At 50.6% G+C, this 23,159-nt stretch overlaps 10 protein-coding genes across 10 annotated transcripts; 4 read left to right on the top strand and 6 right to left on the bottom strand.

The window, feature by feature from the left end:
- Positions 1-90: 90 nt before the first annotated feature.
- A1O1_05671 (uncharacterized protein) lies at positions 91-1,274 on the bottom strand (the record flags this gene model as incomplete). Its single annotated transcript, XM_007726555.1, has 2 exons — positions 91-1,082; positions 1,151-1,274. The coding sequence occupies 2 exons, from the start codon at positions 1,272-1,274 to the stop codon at positions 91-93; spliced, it is 1,116 nt and encodes a 371-aa protein (XP_007724745.1).
- A 1,196-nt stretch (positions 1,275-2,470) lies between these two features.
- On the bottom strand, positions 2,471-4,008 carry A1O1_05672 (nucleolin; the record flags this gene model as incomplete). The annotated part of the gene is made up of 2 exons (XM_007726556.1): positions 2,471-3,092; positions 3,143-4,008. The coding sequence occupies 2 exons, from the start codon at positions 4,006-4,008 to the stop codon at positions 2,471-2,473; spliced, it is 1,488 nt and encodes a 495-aa protein (XP_007724746.1).
- A 766-nt stretch (positions 4,009-4,774) lies between these two features.
- On the top strand, positions 4,775-6,673 carry A1O1_05673 (alpha-1,3-glucosyltransferase; the record flags this gene model as incomplete). Its single annotated transcript, XM_007726557.1, has 2 exons — positions 4,775-5,187; positions 5,233-6,673. The coding sequence occupies 2 exons, from the start codon at positions 4,775-4,777 to the stop codon at positions 6,671-6,673; spliced, it is 1,854 nt and encodes a 617-aa protein (XP_007724747.1).
- A 151-nt stretch (positions 6,674-6,824) lies between these two features.
- A1O1_05674 (uncharacterized protein) lies at positions 6,825-7,505 on the bottom strand (the record flags this gene model as incomplete). Its single annotated transcript, XM_007726558.1, has 1 exon — positions 6,825-7,505. The coding sequence occupies one exon, from the start codon at positions 7,503-7,505 to the stop codon at positions 6,825-6,827; it is 681 nt and encodes a 226-aa protein (XP_007724748.1).
- Positions 7,506-8,210: 705 nt separating this feature from the next.
- Positions 8,211-9,049, bottom strand: A1O1_05675 (uncharacterized protein; the record flags this gene model as incomplete). Its single annotated transcript, XM_007726559.1, has 2 exons — positions 8,211-8,959; positions 9,007-9,049. The coding sequence occupies 2 exons, from the start codon at positions 9,047-9,049 to the stop codon at positions 8,211-8,213; spliced, it is 792 nt and encodes a 263-aa protein (XP_007724749.1).
- A 1,504-nt stretch (positions 9,050-10,553) lies between these two features.
- A1O1_05676 (uncharacterized protein) lies at positions 10,554-12,388 on the top strand (the record flags this gene model as incomplete). The annotated part of the gene is made up of 5 exons (XM_007726560.1): positions 10,554-10,826; positions 10,890-11,018; positions 11,069-11,249; positions 11,305-11,768; positions 11,828-12,388. 5 exons carry the CDS (start codon positions 10,554-10,556, stop codon positions 12,386-12,388), a joined length of 1,608 nt encoding a protein of 535 aa, XP_007724750.1.
- A 1,617-nt stretch (positions 12,389-14,005) lies between these two features.
- On the top strand, positions 14,006-14,790 carry A1O1_05677 (uncharacterized protein; the record flags this gene model as incomplete). The annotated part of the gene is made up of 4 exons (XM_007726561.1): positions 14,006-14,241; positions 14,340-14,380; positions 14,458-14,629; positions 14,697-14,790. The coding sequence occupies 4 exons, from the start codon at positions 14,006-14,008 to the stop codon at positions 14,788-14,790; spliced, it is 543 nt and encodes a 180-aa protein (XP_007724751.1).
- A 59-nt stretch (positions 14,791-14,849) lies between these two features.
- Positions 14,850-16,160, bottom strand: A1O1_05678 (feruloyl esterase; the record flags this gene model as incomplete). Its single annotated transcript, XM_007726562.1, has 1 exon — positions 14,850-16,160. The coding sequence occupies one exon, from the start codon at positions 16,158-16,160 to the stop codon at positions 14,850-14,852; it is 1,311 nt and encodes a 436-aa protein (XP_007724752.1).
- Positions 16,161-19,316: 3,156 nt separating this feature from the next.
- A1O1_05679 (L-asparaginase) lies at positions 19,317-20,561 on the top strand (the record flags this gene model as incomplete). The annotated part of the gene is made up of 3 exons (XM_007726563.1): positions 19,317-19,479; positions 19,532-20,232; positions 20,292-20,561. 3 exons carry the CDS (start codon positions 19,317-19,319, stop codon positions 20,559-20,561), a joined length of 1,134 nt encoding a protein of 377 aa, XP_007724753.1.
- A 1,897-nt stretch (positions 20,562-22,458) lies between these two features.
- Positions 22,459-22,731, bottom strand: A1O1_05680 (uncharacterized protein; the record flags this gene model as incomplete). The annotated part of the gene is made up of 1 exon (XM_007726564.1): positions 22,459-22,731. One exon carries the CDS (start codon positions 22,729-22,731, stop codon positions 22,459-22,461), a length of 273 nt encoding a protein of 90 aa, XP_007724754.1.
- Between the last annotated feature and the right edge of the window lie 428 nt (positions 22,732-23,159).

Below are 23,159 nucleotides of genomic sequence, written 5' to 3' on the forward strand. Positions count from 1 at the left end.
CCCATTCACGAATAGTTCATGCCCGTGTCTGTCCCGCAATAGGCCTTTCTGACCATACTAATGTGAGCAGATATGTGTTTCACATCGGCATCATGTCCTAATGCTGTTTGTGCCCGAAGTCCATCTCAGTCGCCGGAGCCCGCTTCCGCTTCCACGTAATGCCTCTTGGCCACAGCTACCACCACCAATGCCCACGTCCGCTTCCAGTCTGCCTACTTCACGGCCCCAGGCATAGCCTGCGCTAAAACTGATGGCCGAGAAGACAAGAACGACGCCAGCGGATATCATCCACGACGCCAGAGTCGGGCTAAGCAACTCTTCATTGGTCAATGGCGATTTCGCGGCGCGGGCTTTCTTTGCATGTCGCTCTTTGCTGGATTCTCTGGACTTACGTTTGGCACGTTTGGGCGATGAGCATCTTCGGGGCCGAGTCGTCCCATCGAGTTCCGTTGCCGGCACCAGTCGCAGTGCCGTTGGCTGATTGGCAGGCCGCATCCCCGTCGGCCGGGTTTCAGGACCCTTGGGCCGAACGGCCGCGGCGCATGAAAGTAAAGTTGTCAGTGAGGCGCGCAGAGCTGCATCGTGGTCTGGTTGATACGATGATTTGCCGATCCGTTGTCGTGATTGGGCCTGCCTTTCATAACTTCGTTGAGTCATTGTATGGTTCCCAGTACCTGAAAGGGGCGTGGTGGACGGGGCAGGAGGGAAATATGAATCTGGAACAGGCCGATCTTGCAAGGACGGCGGATGAGAGAAGGCATTTGGTTGAGGTGTGAACATTTGTCCGACCCCCAAAGCCGTGGAAGTATCATCATCGTCAGCGATATCGTGTTGGTCGATCTCCTCATTGGAACTGCCCAAAACTTGGTCACTCTCACTTTCGCTCTCCTCATACTCGTCTTGACTGGAACCTGCTGTGCTTGTCGACCGCTGTTGAGATGTGGAGAGGCCAATTGAGGCTTGGAGTTGACGAGACATTCGCTCTTCATGAGAGTGGACTTCGAGGCCGGTGGTAACAATATCATTACTTGTAGATGAGAGGGAGGACGATGACGGACGAGATGAAATCTCAACCCAGGAGTCTAGGAGATGGTCAGTAACCATGTCTGTTGAACAATTGCCTTGTTGAGTGTTTGAATGGGAACATTACCTTCTGAGCGCAGGGCTCGAACGGTCGAGTTAGACTGCGCGAAGCGAGGATCCGCTGCCCAAGGACTGCGGCTCTCACGTTCATTCCTCTGCGCGCCCAATGCCTCGTTCTGCGGTGGACGCATGATGTTTGATCTGGTCCGCAGATAGGAGGGCAGACGCTCAATGTGTGAGATCAGAGCTGACGGTCGGGGTGATTCTCCTTAGTTGAGCGCCGATGCAATGCACAATACGATGGAGATGGCGAAGCCTCAATGAAACCGTCGCTGCCGTCGCCCGACGAAGGAGTCTTCCACGGTAGTAGGGTCCTTGTCTCCCAGAGGATGTGTACGATGGATTGTTGGGCGATGGGCGGCCGTGGTCGGTGTTCGTCTCACCGCTGACGATGGTGATGGTGGGGGTTGCCTTCGCTGATTGGAACCGCGCGAGTGGCCAGATCCGCCTGAACTGCCCCACGAATCTCTGCCGAGTAGCTAGGGCGCGGGTCGATTCAAGGTTGAACCGCCTCACACACCATCAAGTTGGACGAGGTTGATTGTGATGTTAGAGAAGGAGAATGATCCAACTTCTCAGCGTTGGGGGACTGCAACAATGTACACGGCAAACGGAGCTCCGGCGTACTATTGATGACTCCGGAGAAGTCTTCTAAAGGCTGCAAGGGCAGAGCATAGGACTTGGTGAAAAGTAGGGGGCTAAGGAGGCACTGGCAGGGGTCCTAAGGCATGCGAGCAAGATTCCTGAACATGATGCACTTGGATGGGCGGAAGCTTGTTGTGGTTTGCCGAGCACTGACATGGACGTCCATTGGTCTTATTCCCATCATGTGTCAAACCAAGGAATGAATGACCTGATGTATCACAAGGGCTGCGCTGGCCGACCGCGTCTGATGATGGCGAGGAGTTTCAGATTGTCGCCCTGTCACCAATGCTCCGAAGTACCACGCCGTAGCGGCCGATTATCGCAATTGCACCAACCCATTGGAGGAGCATACTGAAAATTCGCATCCCTGTCCGCTTGGAAGACAGGCTTTTACGTCTGGAATAGGCCTTTACGTCTGCGAGAACCGAGACAATGTGGAAGTTCTAGGAATGCATGATTGAATTCTATCACAAACATTTGCAATTACACCATGATCCCCCGGTAGAAAATGGAAAAAAAGAAACCCGAACTTTTACATACATTACCTTTGTCTTTGCGGCTCCTCCACTCGTAGTTGAGCAGTAAGCAAACACAAAGTCACCTGGAGCAAAGCGTCCTTGAAAACAACCGAGTCCATGTACGCTCACAGCTGAAAGAGCGCCACTGGTCAGGCACCTTCAGCCTAGAATGTGGTCTTCCTTCCGGAGTAGTCGCCAAAGCCGCCACGGTTTGTTGAGGCACCACGACCGCCACGACCACCTCCTCGTCCACCACCACGTGCTCCAAAGCCGCCGCGTCCGCCACCACGTGCTCCAAAGCCGCCGCGTCCGCCACCACGTCCACCAAAGCCGCCGCGTGCTGGAGAATCGCCGTTCTGCGGGCGTGGTTGGCTGTAATCCAGACGAACCGGGCGGTTCTTGATGTATCCACCCTGCATAGCTTCAAGAGCAGCCTTGGCTTCCTCCACAGAGCCAAAGGTCACATAGCCAAAGCCCTTGGGATTGCCTGTCTCTCTATCGGTTGGCAGCCGGACGCCCATGACGGTTCCATGAGGGTTGAAAGCGTCGGAAATGTCTTCCTGGGTGCAGTCGAAGGAAAGGTTGCCGAGGAACAATGTCTCGGTAGGCTCACCAAGTTGATCTCCGTAGGACTTGCGACGATTGTCCGGCTTGTCACCACCGGCGGTGTTGGTACGAGCGTTGGCAAAGTCGACATTCAACGGTCGGCCGTCAAGCTCGGCTCCTTGCTTCGCGGCATGAGCTTTAGCAGCATCGGCGGCATTCACAAATTCAATGTATCCGAAGCTGTGACAGTATGTTAATCATGACCAGGTACGACGAAGTTGCGATCTTACCCTTTCGATCTTCCGGTTTCACGATCAGTCATTAAGCGTACACCACTCAGCTCGCCGAACTCCTCGAACTCTGATCGCAGCCAGTTTTCGTCGATGTTCCATGAAAGGTTGCCCACGAAGAGATTGGCGCCCTTGGACGTGTCGACGTCAGCGACCTTGTTCTTCTTGGCTGCCGGCGCTTCTTCCTGTTCAGCCTTGCGCTTCGCGGATTTCGGCTTGGCCTCGACCTCTTTCTCATCCGACGATTCATCACTGTCTTCGCTGCTGTCGCTGTCGCTGGCCTCATCACTGTCGGCATCAGCGGCGGGTTTGGCACCGTTAGTCTTGGGAGCAGCTTCTTCGTCACTGCCGGACTCGTCAGAGCTGTCGTCATCCTCCTCTGACGACGCGGCCTTGGCATCTTCCATGGTCTCATCCTCAGATTCCGAATCCTCGCTGTCAGATGCGTCGGACGCGACCTTGGCAGCAGCTTTCTTTCCGGCCCCGTTCAGTTTTGGAGCTTCGGCCTCGGAGGCGGATTCATCAGACTCGGATTCATCAGACTCGGATTCGTCGCTGGAATCGTCGCTTGACGCATCCTTGGCCGCAGGTTTGACTGCCTTGACATTCTTCGTCTCGACTTCTTCGCTGTCGCTCTCGGAAGACGAGCCGGACTCCTCCTCGGAGCTGGATTCCGGAGTTGGTTCCTTGACAGGCACCTTCTTCGGTTTCTTCTCTTCCTTTGCAGCGACCTTCTTTGCTACTTCCTTGCTTTTGCTCTTGATGCTCTGCGCAGGCTTTGTCACAGCACTGCCTTTGACCTTGGTCAAAACATCAGATTTGGGTGCCTTGGCGGCAGGCGCGGACTTGGACTTGGATTTGGACATTTTGTATGTGCTAGGCATTCGTTAGCGGATCATGCATAGATTATGGACGAAAGGAAGGTGTCGAACAAACCTGATACCCTCGATTGCTGTCTGTCCCTCGGATCTCTAGAAGTGCGGCAATACCCTCAACCCACAGAGTGAATAAGAGCCCTCGACCTCAAATACCAAATGCAGAAGCAGATGGTAAGCAGAAATGAAAATTTCTGCGAAGCGCGCGATGACCACAGAGGATGGAACTTGGGACTAAACCTTGAATCGACAGGATAGACAAGCAAGACCTGCGATCAGTGTGTGAATACCCTCGATGTCAAAACCACAAAGCCCTCGATAGACGTCAACTGATGCCCTCGATGAAGTGCCGATGGAATATTGAAAGAGAAGGATACAACTCGTGTGAAAAGATCACCTAAGGTATGTAAGAGTAGGATGAAAAGAGGAGGTAAAGTTGAACCAGAAATTTTCCTGGCGGCAATTAAATAAAGGTTCTTATCTTAGCGTACTCTCACAATTTTAAGAAGCGATAAAGGGACCCTGACAGCAACATGCGGGACTGTGATGAAAATGGAGGTTGGGGTCCCGTCCAAGGGTCTTGTCGGAATATTCTTTCTCCGTTCACACTTTCACCAGTCAGCTGGCAGTGCGTACTAATGTCTGTCCTCTGCAGCTGAGCTTCATGCTCTAGCTCAGCCGTACTCCTGCGACAGTACCTCTCGACACCCTCTGCTTCTTACCTGTGACCACTGGGAGCACTGCGTCGTCTGCCGTTATGTCGAGTCCTTCTCATTCTCATAGGCCACGCAAGAAGAGGAAACTGGCTGCGGCGCTGACTCGCAGTCCTACTACCTTGGACCTCGTCAAATTCGACACTGAAGACAACAATGCTGCCACTCCCGAGTTTCCATTGGTCGCCTTCTTATGGCCGGCTCGGGGAACGACCTCTCAATGGATCCTTTTGCCTTTGATCTTGATGACTGCGGCCATTTTTCGCTGGAGCGTGGGGCTTTGGGGATACTCTGGGTTCCAGCAATCTCCCATGCATGGCGATTTCGAAGCACAGAGGCATTGGATGGAGATATCAATCAACCTGCCAATATCCAGGTGGTATTTCTATGATCTCCAGTACTGGGGCCTGGACTATCCTCCATTGACCGCTTATCACAGCTGGCTGTGCGGCAAGGTGTAAGTCATCCTGTCCTGTCATATGACCAGCACTGACCGACCAAGGGGCTCGTTGTTCGCTCGGGGCTGGTTTGCCCTCGATCAGTCCCGCGGGTTGGAAGACCCAGCTCTCAAGGTCTTCATGCGTTCCACTGTCATCATCTCCGAATACCTTGTCTACGTCCCTGCACTGATCATCTTCCTCCGTCACTACAGCCGCGCTGAAGGCACTGGAACGACCTCCTCTTCAATCGCCCTTGTTGCCATCCTAATGCAACCGGCCACCATTCTCATTGACCATGGTCACTTCCAGTATAACGCAGTAATGCTTGGCTTTGTCATTGCTACGTTGTCGAGTATGTACTCTGGGAGACTCTTGTGGTCGTGCGTCTTTTTCGTTGCCGCGCTAGGATTCAAGCAAATGGCATTGTATTACTCGCCGATCGTCTTTGCCTATCTCCTGGGCTCTTGTCTCTCTCCGAGGGTGCGCTTTGGTCGCCTTCTTTCGGTCGCCACCGTTACCGTGCTTGCATTCGCGGTACTGCTCGGCCCGTTGCTGATCGGATCGGTCTTTGATAGTTACACCACACCTCAACTGTCGGATCTACCACCGCCGCCCTTTCTCGCAGAACGGAATATCAGACTGGACCCCAATTCTCCGGCCGAGATGGTTGTGCTCCAGATCAGCCAAGCTGTCCATCGAATGTTTCCTTTTGCGCGTGGGCTCTTTGAGGACAAGGTAGCAAATTTCTGGTGTTTCACCAACACGTTTTACAAACTTCGCAAGCTTCAGGGAATCATTGACCTTCCTCGTCTTTCTGCCGTCCTCACCTTGGCGTCAATTCTCGGCCCCATGCTGATCATTGTTGCCGTCCCGAAGAGAGCTCTGCTTCTTTATGCACTGGCTACGTCAGCATGGGGTTTCTTCTTGTTCTCTTTTCAGGTCCACGAGAAGTCGGTATTGCTGCCACTCCTGCCCATGACGCTACTGCTTGGGAGTAGGCCCGGCCTTAGCAAGGAATATCGAGCATGGATTGGCTGGGCGAATACTGTGGGTGTCTGGACAATGTTTCCTCTTTTGAAACGGGATGGACTGCAAACGCCGTACTTCGTGGTAACGCTCTTGTGGTGCTATCTGTTAGGCCTTCCCCCCACGAGCACAAATGCATACCATGATCCCGAGCATGAGAATATTCCAGGCAGGCCTCTCGCTCCTGACGAATTACGGACACCAACCAAAATCCTACATTTCCAGACCTACGTCGTCATGGCATTCTGGCATTTGCTTGCAGCCTTCGCGGCACCTCCCGAGGACAAGCCCGATCTTTGGGTTCTTTCCAATGCGTGCATAGGAGCTCCTTGCTTCGGTGTATGCTATTTGTGGTGTTTCTGGAAATTGGTTTCTGAGAGCGGTCTCCTTGACGATTATTCCTCGACGTCCAAGGGGGAAGAGGGCTGGCGCATTGCGATGGATCGACCCAGCGATTCGGACAAAGGGGTTATATAGAAAGCAATCGTCCGCTTATGATAGGACTCAAAGATTGACCTTGGTTGCTGTATGGCCAGAATGCGCATTGCCTCATAACCATTTCGTACAGGGCACTGCCGTCGATCATAACATAATCATTAAACCCGCTTCAGATGCAAAAACCAGATGATTATGCATAATTGACAATGCCTTTCACGGCCCAGACTTCTCCGTTTCCTACCCGCCCGACGATCCCATCCACGACCAGGTTGCCCGGCATGATGACCTTTTGGCCATCCTTCTCATCCCACCATAGTTCTTGTCCACCCAGTGTACTGATCTTGCCTTCCGGGCCTCTTTTCCAAGGACTGGTGGGTACAACATGCTCTTCCACGAATCGTTGCAAGTTCTGTGCCGCTTTATCTTCATTCCATGCGGCCGACACCGCCGAATCTTCACCAGGCCTGTCTTCCCACGGCTTGCGTGGAAGAGCTTGCATTGCACTGTTGAGTGGAGCAAGTAGCGTGGTATTATCTTCCGGTTTGGTTGATTCCAGACGCCCGGTCACGGTAGAAACGTCGCGTGTAAGGGAGGCAAAGATGTTGATCTTTCGAGTTTGAGGGAGAACATCGGAGATAGAGAGCGTGTTATCGTCCACCCCACCGCTGTTATCATTTGGCGACTGCTGCCCAGTCCCCGCTGATCCATGATTTTGAATGGGGCCTGGATTCATCGGGCTCTGCTCGCCGTTGCGATAGGAGATCGAATGGCGAAAGATTGCGGCGGGCTCGCGGACGAGATCCAAAGGAGATATAGCAGCTGCTATCGACAGCGACGTGAAGAAAGATGCAAATAGAACTGTATAGTGCATTTTCGGAGGGATTCTTGATGGCGCTGTTGTAAGATGAGGGATGGTGTCGCAGGACCAAGTTGGGTATGTGATAAAGTGGTGTAGATGTGACGTCGGCAAAGTCGGGGCAATCCAATAATCAACCCGGGATGAAGATATTAACCGTCCGAGAAATACTAGTATTGAACAGTAGAGCTAAAACGGCTTCTCTCGTCAATACTCGAAAGCACTGGTGTTTCTTACAATGCCACCACAGTTAGGTAGGTAGTGATGATCTGCATAGTGCGCTGCGTACGGTCTGTTGAATCTCTGGCAAAGGATGCGCAAACTATTGCGTCGCATACGGTAGTAGCTAGGTCCTGTTTAGTTCCGACTACGTACAATGTTATCGCCTTTGATAACGGAAAAGGCCGGGAGCTACATGTGAGTAGTTCCTACCTCCGCTAACGGTGCGGTTGACATCAATTTATCCAATCATGTGGAAGTCAGGACCTCTATGAAGTTCGATCATCGATTCATCTTTGTATAACATTTTACAAAGTCATGTTAGTGATGCGTATTCCTCGGACAAGATTTGCCATAATTATATGAAGGCCCTTTTGATCAGGGTGCCAGAAGAAGCCCGGTTTTACAGGCAAATTGCTCCAGTAGCATTGACAAAAGTCACTACAAGGACCAATTGAACACGAATAACAACAGTCATATGGCGTTGAGCATGTGAGATCTCTACCTGCTAATAGAGAATCCTCCATCCACACGGAGATCAGCCCCGTTGATCATGGCACTTTCATCTCGACACAAAAACTCGATGGCGTGGGCAATTTCAGAGGGCATACTGAACCTCCCGGTTGGTATTTGGGCAAGATGCTTTTCTCGCTTCGTTTCGTCTGCCCATGCCTTTGCTGCTAGCGGAGTCCAAGTCACTGTCGGGCTCACAGTATTTGCAGTGATGCCTTTGGGCCCCCATTCACTAGCCATGGATCTAGTGTGCCCGACGAGTCCAGCTTTCGAGGCGCAGTACGCTCCATGGCCATCGAGGGCTACATGAGCAGCCTGAGATGCGATGCTCACTACTCGTCCTGGAGGTGCTTTCCCTTGAACAACTTGAGAAGCTCGGGCTTGATACAAGCGGAAGAACTCATTACTGGTGATGAAAGGACCCAGCAAGTTGGGAAGAAAGTTCTTCAGCGCTTCTTCGGCCGAAGTCTCTTCTAGAGGCTGTACCGAAACATATCCTGCAGCATTGATCAAGATGGACGGAAAGGCGTTGAGATTGCCAATCTCCCTGAAGACTTGCTTGACCGAACTTTCAGAAGTGATGTCGCACTCGAAACAATGGACTCTGTCTGGGTTCGCGCTGCCAAAGACCTTGTTGAGAGTATCCTCTACTCTGCTTGCATCGAATGGGGCGTAGAGAAGTGCGACATCAGCCCCCAGTTCGCGAAGCCGGTCAGCTATCGCAGAGCCCAGGCCTCCTGGGTTGGTCAGTAGCACACATCCAATCACCTGACAAGGCTCATACCGATACCTCCTGCGATGATCGCAAGTCTTCCAGCATATGCCATTTAGCACCGTGCGTTCTGAAGTGGGACAACGGTGACAAGTGCGGCCACGGTATGATAACAGGAATCAATCATCTCACTTGCATCGGTAGAGATAGGAGGCTTTACGATTACGAGCTTCGGCTTGCCCCGCACTCTTCGGGCCAAGGAACTCACGCTTTACCTTTCCCCATCACTCCATCAGACAGCCCGCTGGCCTGATGATGGAACAATGCTACGCTTATCACTCCGCATTGGTTTTATGAGGACAGATCACAAGTGACGGGAAAGCACTAGTGTTGATTGGGCCACTCCTCTCTGTTTCTGATTCACCAGGTATCGAACGCAATCACATCCCTGATGATACAGGCTGATAAGGCTTTGTTCTAGAACTACCCAGTATACACAATCGAGTGGTGCCGAGACCGGTAATGGGTACTAAAGAGCCACTAATTGACCACCATACTACATGGCAGCCCTTCGCCCAGCCGCCAGCACGCAACGACCTGCATATCACGAATTCAAGGAGAACCCCCGAGGTATTAGGCTATCTCGCTAATAAGGCTTGCACTTCTTGACCGTTCGCACATCTCCTCTTACTCCTGGCCGCTGCCAATTCTCTGTTGACAGCAACGCCCAAGTTGAAATGGTATCGTCGAAGACTACTCTACTGATACCGTCCTAGTGGTGTTTATATTAGTACTGTTCCAATAGCGGATAACAGTCGCTCTGTTATGTGATTGAAAGAGTGACAAGAAAGAGCCGCCCGGACTTCCAGCCACCAGGTAATCTGAGGAAGCCTGAGACCTAAGATATGATCCTAGGCTCTTGCACGAGGCAAATGCTACCTTAGCTAGGCTAGTTCAATACTAGAGTCGAAGCGAGACGCCAGGTGACAAAGATTCACCAGCCACTGGCTCCTTCAGAAGATGGTGTTGATGTTCCTCTGTACCACGATAATCATGTACGCATGGTCGGCATCGACCTACTGCTGAAGCGTGGACTGCGAACGTTCAGATATGCGTGACGGGAGGTGGGCCACCCGCAAAGTAGGCGACGCTTAAATGCTACTCTTATAGCGAAAAGAGCTTAGGAGCATATCCAAGTCTCTATAGTAGTCTTGGCCCTCGCTTGGTGGTCGCCTCATCTTCCAATCTGACGTTCTTCATTGGCAGTCGTAGTGGAGACATTCATGGACCTGGCTTATCTCTTCGTGTGATCGTCAGTCGTCTTGGGTAGCATCGCCTCAAGCATAGTTGTTCGAGAAGCGTCGTAAAGGACACTTATCAGCAATACCCCTATCAATGTAATCTGTCCAGTCTCTTTCGTGACGGCGATTCCGATCAAGTACCAAGAGTACCAAGAATACCAAGAATCATGGTGGGTCATAGTCAAGGTAACCCAAGATATTGCTTCTTTCCCATGAGCACAAGTTAAAAGGATCGTTCGCTCGCCGGCGCGGAGGTTATCCTTCACCATTTCTGCATGTCTCTTGCCCAATCTTGACCCCAAATCCAGTACAAACAGTATGGAAGACTCGAAGAGGCTAGAGACGCCCTCTACTCAGGTGCGATCTGAGAGCGGCGACCTCGTCGTCGGAGACCATGGCGCCGATAGTGAACTTCGACGAATACTGGGCACTCGACACTTGACGATGATAGCGCTCGGGTCGTCCATCGGTATGGGGTTATGGCTTGGTTCTGGCACTTCTTTGACGAGTGGTGGTCCGGCTGGTATCTTTTTGGGCTACTTGCTTGCTGGGTCGATGATTTGGTCCGTCAGTCATTCGATCGGAGAGATGGTGAGCAATAGTCTTTCGACACCCCCTGAGCGGTAATGCTAATTCGGGTTCCACCTTCTCAAGGCGATTATGTATCCATTACCATCAGCCTTCGTCCAATGGACCGGGAAGTTTATATGTCCTTCTGCTGCCTTGGCTCTAGGCTGGGCATATTGGTTCTCCTATTGCATCACAATCGCGAACGAGCTCCAGGTAAGAAGGTATTGGATACACCGGGAATGCCAAAGCTGACTCCAGCAAAGGGTTTGGTTACCGTCTTGAGCTTCTGGACGACGAAGGTCCCGACCGCAGCCTGGATCACAGTCTTCTGGTTCGTCATTATCGCCATCAACATTGGTGCTGTGACTGTCTTTGGAGAGGTGGAAGTTATCGCATCCACCATCAAGTTTGGATGGATCTTCGTTGTCATCATCTCATGTATTGGTCTGTGGTCATTGTTCCTGCAAATTGCCCCAGAGGATTGCTGACCGTCATCCAGTCATCTCCGCTGGAGGAGCTCCAAACCACGAGGCAATCGGTTTTCGGTATTGGAACTCGGAGCCCTTTACACACGGATTCAAAGGGTTTCTATCCGTGCTGCCAACTTGCATCTTTGCCATGTCTGGCTCTGAGAACGCTGGCCTTGTCGCAGCTGAAATGCGGAATCCGCGCAGGTCCGTGCCAACGGCTGTTGGTTCGATCTGGATCCGATTGTCGCTCTTTTACCTCCTAGGCTCCTTGATGGTTACGATTTGTGTATCGCCACACAACCCGAACCTGTTCGGAGGCTCTGGTACCAACGCGTCGCCTTTTGTGATTGCGTACAGAGAGGCCGATATCGAACCGATGGCTCATATAATGAACGCCATCATTTTCATCTCTGTTTTGTCAACTGGTAGTATCTCTGGGTATGCCGGAGCGAGAACAAGCATGGGTCTGGCGCATTTGGGCATGGCTCCTAAGGTAGGCACATGTCATTGATCAGACACTTCTAACGCTCCAGCCGCTGACTTGTCTCGCAGCAATTCGCACATGCCGACAAGACTGGCCGTCCCTGGTGGGGTCTTGCCTGTACACTCATCATTGGTGGAGGGTTGGCCTACCTAAACGTTGACCACAGTGGAGCCCAGGTGTTTGGTTGGTTTAGCAACCTGACTTCTCTCTTTACACTTTTCGGCTGGGGAATGATCTGTTTATCCCATATCCGCTTTCGACGTGCCTGGAAGCTTCAAGGCCGTAGTGCTGCTGAGCTGCCATGGAGAACCTGGACCTATCCATACGCTGCTTGGTGGGGTTTGTTCTGGTGCTGTCTTCTCATCATCGTCGAGTTCTACCTTGCCCTTTGGCCCCTGGGGGGCGATCCAGATGCACAGACATTTTTTGCCAACTATGTGAGCGTGGTTGCAATCCTTGTCGTGTATTTGGGTGCACGGATTTACTACCGCGGGCCATGGTGGGTTGATCTGGCCACGGTTAACCTGGACGCCGGCCGAAGGTTTTATTCCAGCGTGGACATGGAAAAGCCCCCTGTGCATGGTGGCGTGGCGAAAGCCAAGAGGGCTCTTGAAAGTCTGATGGAGTAGGACATTTTGTCGGTGATACACGTGGATGGCTGGCCAGAAACCCATAGAATGCTATCACAAATCGTTAGACCTGAACCCTCCGCGCACTATGCTGGAGTCTTCTCTCCCGCAACGCCGAGAGACAGGGAACACGGGAGAGGTCATGGAAGGTTGATAAAAGAAGTGGTGAATATTGGTCACGCTGGACAGGATCAGACCCCAGCAGCGATTACACTTAGAGCTTTTGTATTTATGTGAATGCTTACATCCGATGTTGTGATTGTGTCCTAGGACTTCGTTGCATGAATAGGAAGCACAAGTGAGTAGATGACGATTAGAACGCCTCTGATCTGGTGATGTTGAAATCTTCATCAATGGGCTCAAAGAGTGATGCACCCGTCCAACCACAGCGGAACAAGCTGACTTTTGAGAAGTCGAAGGTAAGGCTCAGGCATTCTGGTTAGCAGCACTTGGCTCCGAGGCTAAGCCGAAGTTGAGCCGAATCACGTGCACATTAAGTGGAGCGGCAATGGCACTATCCCAACTGGGCAGGTGCTAATTCGCCGCGGATTACCATGTCATCACAGCCTCCCGCGCGCTCACATAAGCGGCTTCGGCGAAGTCATTGCTGCCGAAAAGCCAAACAGTTCAGCCCGCGTCTTTGCTATGCCCACTCGACCTTACCGCCGCCGGTTTACATCATGTGCGGCCCACGATCTCGTCAAGATTGAGGTCGGTTGGCTCAATAAATACACTCATCAACAACCCTGCTAAGGAAAAAGGTGACCTTGATGTCTGTACAATGTTCAGGACAATCAGGGACGCCAGCCTACTGACTCTACCGTTATCTTGGACACCTTCTGCTATCTATCCCTCAGATCAGTCGATTCTCTTGCCAGGGGGCTGGGTCCTTTGGGTGGGACACTCGACGCTTTAGCGGCAATCGGGAGAACCTGCCCGAGCCGCCGAGCCAGGCACAAGCCATGTGCTAAAGAAGCGTTTAGACATGCTTGTCCTGCGCGAGTATATGAAGGTCACTGAACATGGTTTGAAAACTTTCGCCGTATCCTCTGATTCTGTTGTATCAAACCTAAGAGAACTTGAGAGGTGAGAATGCGATCACCGGTGCGGTGTACTATACCAGCACGTGACGTCATCGAATTTCGTATTGAGCACAGAGACTCGATAGAATGATGATCACGAGGAGACATATTGGATGTTAACAGTGTCTTCTACACCCAGAGTGGTAGGAATCTATGAGCGACGAGGCTGACTGCTGCGAATCACGAAAGGCTTGTCTACAAAACTTCATTGAAGAGCGGTGGTAACAAGCAAGGGGTTCTAAGAGCTCTGTGACGCCGGGAGTGGTCGGAAGGGCACGCACCACAATATTTCCGACTAAAAAAGGTTAACGGAACTTCTTAAATTTTGTACAAGTCCCACGTCACCTCTACGGTCCACTTTGGAAGTAACGGTTCTAGAGAGTTAAATATAAAGTGTTCCGCATCATCTCCTTGCAGCCGCTCTACCTCGACCTCGACCTCGAAATTTCGCTACCGCAACCCATATTATACATCCTTGCGCCCTTTCCAATCTCCACCGCCACTGTGTCGATATTGCTTCACGAAGACATCAACCATGCCTTTCCCAACGGCACTGCCGGAACATATGAGTCCGGAATGGCAGAAACACTTTGAGCGAGACATGAAAGATCTTCACCTAATCTACGACTATAACGTCTACCAGGAGGCTACCGGGGTTACCGAAAAGTGGAGGTACGAGATGTGGTTTGTCTCTGAGAATAGAGTCGTGTATGCGATCCACGGCGGTCCTATGGCAGGCCGAAAGAACTTTCAATATGCAACCTTTCAATGGTAAGCTCGGAACCGTCTTTTCTCGCACTATATGGTTGAAGCGGCTTTTGCATGGCGGCTCGACAATCAGTTGATTATTGGTCTAACGTCTTTCCTAGCATCCGACCTGGTGAACTCTGGCAATGCAACTGGCTTGAAGGTTTGTTTGGTCCCGAGCTGTCTTCGATGTTGATAGCCTTTTGTCTCTGGCTGACCGCGTTTTTGGGAGATTATTAGAGACTGGAACGATATGCAGCCTGGTCTACGACATCAAGGAAAAACGAATCACCACTCTGCTAGGCTTCTCCAAAGGCCACTGGGAATATCCCGAAGAAGCTCATGGCGATAAACGAAATCCTGAAGATTTGCAACGTTGGAGAAAATTGGCGGAGATTGGCAAACAGACTGAGTATGATGCTTCTCCTCTTGTTGCTTGGTGTCTTAGTTGAAGTGGCTGACATGGTATCCACCAATAGTCGAATTTTGCTCAGTGAGCAGGCCAATATTGTCGAGGTGTTCCGCGGTAAGGGCGACCTGGTGCCAATCACTGGCGAAGAAGAGACTCTATGAAGAACGGTATACTACTAGGCGAAGGTCTTCAGAAATATTTGACTCTGGTTTGTATCTGATTATAGACATTCCCAATTATTTTCATCTTTCCAATTCCCAGGTCCTTTGAACATATTGTGGTAAGGCCATCGACAATGCCGACGCTTAAAGTCGAATCCGGCATTTTTTGTACCATTTATATAGGCCGTCCCTTGTATCGTATTGGGAGCTATGCCTTCCTCCACCCAACGCACCATTGCTGATAGTACATTTTCATCCGGCTCCAGACTCGCGGTGTTGTGAGCAGTATTCCCGATGAACGTTGCACCCGGACCTCCCCCACAATGAGCCATACCCGAGATGCGGAAGAAACGGTAGAACTCGTCTAGTTCAGGAGGTGACAATCCCATTGTCTGGGATACGTGTTCGTAGTATCTGGGCGAGTTGTCGCTTGAGATGACCCCATCCGCCAGACCGTGGTAGTGCAGCACCTTTCCGCCCCTATCTTTGAATGCCGACAGGTCACCGTCCCATGTCTCGATATTGAACAAGTTCTTGTTGGACGATATCACATAGTCTTCCGGTGTGAGACTAAATGGATCCCACGTAGGATCATTGAATATGGCGTAGCGGAACCAGTCTATGGCCATGAACGGCTGACCTGTGAAGTAGGTTTGCGGTGCGCCAGTCAGCTCTGCTCCAGGTTGTAAGCGAGGATATACAAGACTGCCATCAATGCTGAGCAAAGGCGAATAGATGCTGCGGAGGGTTTGTATCTGTGGTGCCGTGAGGCAACTGTTCGTCGGTGCATTGTGGCAAAGGTGACCGTCAGGGTTGTAATCGCATAGGTCAGGAGACTCGAGTATTCCATCTTTCGCACCATCCAGCGTATCACACTGATCCAGGATATCCTGATGGATCGTAGGCCACATTTCAAAAGGTATGAACGTGTCCGCACCAACGGGCCCGGTCAGCGGGAGAAAGTTACAGCTCCACGCAGTAAGATTGTTGAAAGAAAACGCGGGGGCTCCAGCAACAACTCCGTCAAAATCTTCTGGAAATGACTGAACTTCCTTGAATCCTTGACGACCTCCTGTTGAGCAGCCAAGATAGTAGCTTTTCGTATGCGGCTTGCCGTAGAATATTTTACTGATTCTTTTACCGAGGACGACTCCCGTGTGCAGCGCTCGATACGCAAAGTCCTCAATGACTTCAGGGTTGTTGAGGAACGACCGGCCGCTCATTCCGTCGTGTCCATTATTCGTCCCGACAGCAGCAAATCCCAATGACGCTGCGTATTCAATGTCTTCATATTGAATGCAGCCGCCCAAACCGCCGTTGCCGGTACTAAGGAAGCGACCAGACCAGTCTTCGGGCAACCAAATTTCCATTTTGATTCCCGATCTTGGTGAAGTGGTAACCTGCAAGATGACACGGCAAAGTCTGACTGAGACGAGCTGAGAGGGTGGACCACAGCTAGCATCAACGTTCGGGAAGCTCAACGTAGTGTTAGCTACAACGAACTCAGACGATGTCATGTTTGCCCCTGGAATGTTCAACGAGAATTGCAGAGACGAGCATCGGTGTTGGAAAGCGCCCGTCCTGTTATGTTTGTTGGCAAAAACGCCCAGGACGTATGTTCCTATTGTAAGGAAGATGCTCCAGCGCGCCATCTTTCTCTGATACAGCATGGTTGAGAAAAGGATCCAGCGGAACAGAGCCAAAAGCATAAACAAGCTTTATACTGCTGAACTCTAACCTTCTTGATGGTACTCCATGTTTATATATGTGCAATTGCCCCCAAGTCAATACCTATCTTCAGAGCCTAAGTCTAAGTGCCGTCGACAAATGCCGTCGGCCAGTGGGTGTTTTCTCGGAAAGAGGTTGCTGTTTGTGGGGTATAACAGCTCCGGCAGTACTTTTGAACCCCTTGCAATGCTCCGGCCCGGGACATGGCTTCATGTTCTCCTGTTTGTGTCCAGTTTTCAATGCAGATACCCCAGGCGAGGCTTACCCCGCGTCTCTCCACGCCATGGCCCCGTATAGTTTACCCCTGTATCTCAAATGTGGGGAAGAAGGACTGGATTTGCGAACATGACCACGGGTCATGGGATACAGCTGGACATGCGGGGCAGTGGCTGTTCTACGAGAGTCTCTTTGGCGCTGGGGGTATTGTGGTATGGCTGAGGCGTATCAGATTCTTGACATGCCTGGGAAACCCAGTTCAGGGGACCTTGCGAGGGTAATGAATCGGAGCCAACCATGAGCCATGTCAGCAGGGCCTTCCGGACTTTGCTCGTCTGCATTGACACAGACAAATGAAAGGACAACAATCGAGAACCAATTCAATACGGGAGAGAGTGGTGCTACTTGTGTCTATGATTGTTTGAACTTCGCATGGGAGCATAGTGGGTACATATTGAGAATTGTGCTTCCATTTTGTTTCATCAACTTATCTTCAAGCATATATCGTCTGCTTGGAGGAACAAGAATTGTCGAGAACAGAGTCTTCGCCGCGAGTAACTCTTTGTCCAGATTCACGAGCTGTTCCTGAGCATGTCTGGGCCACTCTTGCACTGGTTGCAGGGACATCTTCAGCCTGGACAGGGGTATGATCTTGTTCAAGGAAGAGAGGGTCTTGACTGATATACCCAAGGAAACATCAGGCGTATACTCGGCTGAATAGGCGAGCATCTGTCCACACGGCTCTTTGTTGACAGGGACTGATTGGTTTGTCGACAAGTTCTCCGAGTGCAAAGAATCATCCGCCTCAATTTCATCCACTTTAGCAGACTGGGGTTCAAGCCAACTTGAAGTGCAGCCGATGATGTGGAGGCAGCGAGAATCAGCAGAAAAGTCAAGCTCACTGGGTCCGAGAGCCATATCTTCTGACTATCCGTCAACTCAATGAGAAAAGCGACTCCGGCACAGTCAGTGAGTGACTGCTCCTATCAGCCTCGCAGCGAACCTCGCCAGACTCCACTAAAGAGCTCCACAATTATTATTCTTACTTTGCAAGTGATAGACTAGAGAGGTCCAAGGCTCCTTAGGCTCCTACTTGCCCCGTACTCGAAGCTTGGGGCCAACGTCTACGTCATCTCACAGCTCGAAACGATGGAGGCACCTTGCCCCAGCAGGCAAACTTCGCAGCGGACCTTTACCCGCCTGTTCTGCGATACCGAGTATTATCAAGAAGAAAGGTAAATTGCTTATGGTGTACAGTAGTGCGGTTGTTTCCAGAGACATCGGCCATAAGACGCCTCCGGTAAGCAGTATCAACTGTATGTCATAGGTCGAGCATCAGAAAGCCACGTTTATTCACAATGCTATCCCGAAGATTTCCCATAGACGCTTTTACCAGCCTTGCATTCGCAAACGACCTTTTCGCCGGTCTGTTCTGAGCCCTCGACTATACAACAGTTGCTGACGGCTACGAGCAGACATCTTACGAGCCAGACACATCCAAGCGCGAACTACCTGCTCAAGCTTTGAATGAAATGAAGAACACTGCCCCACTTCAAGTTTTCCGAACGTCACGGTCAGGATGTACGACGAATTCCTCGATTTCGTGGTGGTCTGATTAATCTGGCAGGCTCTAGGTGGTTTCGGAGCTTGACAGTGAGCAGAAGAGTACATTCGACCGGCTAACAATAGCGAAATATTCATCGGCGACGCTCAGCTTGCCCTGGTAGCCGATGCCATTCAGGATGCTTCGCAGGCCAAGGTAGCTTGGTCAAGGACTTCATTGCAAGACCACACTGCTATCTTCTGGCCATTCCTCTGTATCTACGTAGATTCAGAAGATGAAGAACATAGACCTAAGCTGTTCCGGTTTATCGACGAAACATCCGAGTATGCTCTGACAGTGCCGTCTTCGCCAAAAACTGAGCAGCCTTGATTACCGCAAAGAAGAACTTACATTCTGGCAAACCCAAGTGAACGGTTCGAGAAGCAGTATTGGTCTGGACCTGACGTTTTCTTGGTGACTAATGCACCGGCGCAATGCCCGGTCCGGCTCCCGAGAGAGTGGCACAAATGATATAGTCGTTTTGTCCCGCAATGGACCATAAAAGAGAATTCCAGAACGATTGATGACGTGTACGATCTATTGAATTATATATTCGAATTAGGTCAAAGTGGAGAGGGCAAAAAGATAAGTATTTTTAGTTTTATGAATTATACACCAAATCAGCCGGGCCGGCCGAATCCTCATTTGGCAGAAGTGCGACTAGCTTAGCCGTAGAGGCCGACTTCTAACCTTACTAGGCTAGGGCCTAGAGTCGCCTTAATCGAAGGCATAACGTCTCTTCCGTTTTGACAATGGGCCCCAGGCTTGTTGGAAGCTTCATCTAAGCGTCCCTGACGGTCGTCTGAATAACAGCCACTTATCAGTAATAGCCTGAAAATCCCTCAGCGATAACGTGGGTGCGTCGATGTCCGATGTCGCGATGGCTTCCGCAGGCCTTTAAATATGAGGCCATGGTCTGGGCCGCATGTATCTCACCATTTAGCTGCTCTCGATTCTTACAGTCCAGATCAATCCGAAGATGCTTGCCCAAACCCTCCTTCTCGCTGCCTTCGCGGCACTGGGCTCTGCTTCACCCATCCATGTCGCGCGTGCTGATTCTCCCTATGTCTACACCAACTCCTTTGGGCTGAATTTCACCCAGATGAACGCCAGCCTTCCCAATGTAACTATCTTCGCGACGGGTACAGCGGCCAATTTGTAATAAACCTGTATGTGAGCTGACATCCCTCCCAGGTGGTACTATTGCCGGGTCAGGAAGCAGCAACACAGCTACAACCGGCTACTCCATTGGCTCGGTCGGGGTCCTTAGCCTCGTCGACGCCGTGCCGGAGGTCTTGAACATTTCCAACATCGCTGGTGTACAGATTTCAAACGTCGGCAGCGAGGATGTCACATCTGAAATCCTGCTCAACCTTTCCAAGTACATCAACAAGGTCGTTTGCGGAGACTCTACTATGGCTGGCGCGGTTGTCACCCACGGGACAGACACTCTTGAGGAATCTGCGTTCTTCCTGGACGCAACTGTCAACTGCGGCAAGCCGGTTGTCATTGTGGGCGCCATGCGGCCTTCGACAGCCATCTCCGCAGATGGGCCGTACAACCTGCTCGAAGCAGTGACTGTCGCCGCAAGCAACAAGTCGACAAACCGAGGTGCCCTGGTTGTGTTGAACGATCGGATTGCCTCGGCGTATTATGTTACTAAGAACAACGCGAACACACTCGAAACCTTTAAGCCGATTGAGGAGGGGTTTCTGGGAACCCTCGTCTCAGACGTGCCATACTATTATTATCCACCTGTCACCCCAACGGGGAAGACAGCCATTGATGTCTCGAACATTACCTCGATTCCGCGCGTTGACATTCTCTATGCATACGAAGATATGAGCAATGATACCCTCTATAACGCAATTGATAGTGGGGCGAAAGGCATTGTGGTATGTTCTCCTCTTGTTTCTTTGCCTCTATCAGCATCAGGATACTAAAAGCCTCGTAGATTGCAGGGGCTGGTGCAGGAGGTACCTCGACATCTTTTAACTATGCCATCGAAGATGTTCTGAATCGTCTGAAAGTCCCGGTTGTGCAAAGCACACGGGCCAACAGCGGTGAAGTACCACTGAGTGACATAGGCAGCACAACGGCTAGCCATATTGCAAGTGGGTTCTTGGATCCTCAGAAGTCCCGAATCTTGCTTGGTTTGCTGCTTGCACAGGGGAAGAACCTTACGGAGATTAGTGCGGTATTCCACGGGTCTACCGATGACTAGAAGGCATCAAATCTCCGAACTACCGCTCGCTGACTCTGGACTACTGAGTGGAATATATTGGAGCGTTCACCTATAGCGAGTTCCAAGACGTGATAAAAAACAAAAACAAAAACAAAGGCAGCTTCCAAGTGACAGTATTCTTACTTTACTGTATCTTCCGAAGTGTTTTAACATTGGCCCAATAGAGATCTCACCTGATCATTTCGGCTGTATATTACCAAACCGTTAATCCCTACAGTTTAACATAGAGATATAATGGATCACACGAATATAAAGAGGCTGATATTAGGGGACAGACATCGACGTTGCCTTTATTTTAGAAATACCTATCGCCGCACCAACTATGATTATGCTCGCAGCGTAAGCGAACTGGCCTTTCATATGACCAGTCGAATGAGTTTGTTCGCAGATAGCCCGGACAATGTATGAAGTCCCTTCCCCCGACCAAGCCGTCGATATGGCCAGGACCCTGGAACGTGTGCAGAAAGTGGCAGATGGCGCTTTTGCTCTTGTGGAAACGATGTTGAAGGGTCGTAACCGAACCTGCCATGAGAAGGACAAGGCAGCTTCCCTTATGAAGCATATTAACGTTAATTATCCCTGCGAGGAATTGGTCTCCACCAAAGTGAAGCGCTCGCTAAAGGGGTAAAGCTCGCTGAATGCCATCTATATATTTGCTTCGGTTATCAGGACAACAGAAATTGACTTCTACGATCTTGGAAGTCAGGTGTAACTGGTATTGCGGAGTTCATGATGGAGGTTGTTTATCTGGCGCGTGGATTGGAAAATCCTGGTCTCCCAAGGCAGTTCAATACGACGCAAAGGTAGCTGCAAATTGCGGCCTTAAGTGGCCAGGTGTACTCGAAGGGGCTGGTTTTTGTATCCGCAGAGTTTGAAGAGAAGTTGGAGGCAGATTGGCAGTCATAGATTCGAGACGAATAATCCTCCCTGCTGTTAGAATATCATACGCTTGTCGTTTGTACACAAGTCTTCTTTCATACGGCCAATCTTACAGTGCTCCATCAACTGTGTTCGACAACAACGAAATCAACAGCTCGAAACACAAACTCAAAACTTGAGCGGCAGCGTTGATACAGTGAACAGCTTCTTTTCTCGGCCTCACCGGAGCCGACGTCTACTTGGGGGTCGTCCAACGTCTCTTTAAGAAGTCGAACATCCTCGATACGCCATATAAGGGCTTTGTTTCGCGGTTCTCACTTCGCCATCCTCCATACTGGACTTTTAGACTCCGCTGGCGCATAATCGAAACCCATACCTTCCCTGTTTCTATTGAAGTCTCCTCCCGGATGCTGACATAAATATATGAGCCGTCATATTGTGCGATGACGGGGTATCATAAAGACGATGTACATCTCAGTCTATCAGATCCGAACCAAACCATTCACAAACATGATGCCTTGAGTTGCAGCTGCGAAGTTACAACGATTCATATTCTCTTGCAGCTTATTCATGTCGCCACACCATCTTACTCGTTCAAAATCTGCACCGACCCAGCCTTCGTCTAGAGACACAAGTGTGCGAGTCTCTTCATCAGCGAAATTGGTCTGTTGAGCTTTAGAAGGGAAATTCTAAGCGTCCTAGCTTGAAATTGATATGCTCTAGGTGTATATTGATTTGATCTTCTCCAAAGCCGTTTATGGAGAACAACGAACGTTTTACACGCTCCGGTAAAACCAGGGCACAGTATGTCGCCAGAATGAGTGCCTTATCTCGCCTCGCCTGGCCTGGAGATACATCAGTAGAATACAGGTTCGGAATTAGATATTGTCGAACTTATGGTTACGAATAACTACGATAACTGCTCGGATTAAGTGGTGAAACCCAAGGCAGAACCCAATTGACGCAGATGTTATTTGCTAATGCCATATTCACGGCCTCAACAACCCAATAGAAGACTCTCGTCTCCGTAAGGACCCCCCTTTTCCGCTCCATGGTACAAGCCTGGGAGTGATGGAAGATCAGCTCTTGACGTATCTTTCGCATCCATCTGAACTCCGGAGATTGAGGTGGAGAGTACAACGACTTTCGTAGACTCCTTGTTGTTGCTTCCGAAGATCTCGCGCCCCTGTACATCCACGACATCGACATACACTTCCATTGTTTCGATTCCAGTATTGTAACCCTTCGGGTCCGATATAGACTCCGGCATAAGGGAGTGCGGACATTTGCTCCAGTTATGTGTCGTCTGCTAGACAGGCCGCCATGCCGGAGATGTCTCGATCTTCTGACGGGACGGGACATATAAGACTTCGGCACCATAAAATGCCCAAGGATTGAGCAGGCCGAGCGAGAAGGCAGAATAAGTAAAGAGGAAGAAGATATAGTATGATTAGCTTAGATAGTATTGTTGGGTTCTGGTTATTGGTGATCTGTTGTCCTGAGAATAAGGTTGAGGATTGATAGGCTAGGAAAATACTCCTAATAATATATTGGGCGCTCTTAGTTAACACTTTCGTACATAGAGAGTAGGTCTTGTTTTATGAAGGCATCTACATTTAATGCACTCTCCGTATAAATTGAAGTACTAGGAGCCAGTAAAATCAAATGTATCTAAAATCGGCGTTCCCTGTTCCCTTC

Source organism: Capronia coronata, assembly GCF_000585585.1.
Source record: "Capronia coronata CBS 617.96 chromosome Unknown acBCG-supercont1.4, whole genome shotgun sequence".
Taxonomy (NCBI): Eukaryota; Fungi; Ascomycota; class Eurotiomycetes; order Chaetothyriales; family Herpotrichiellaceae; genus Capronia; species Capronia coronata.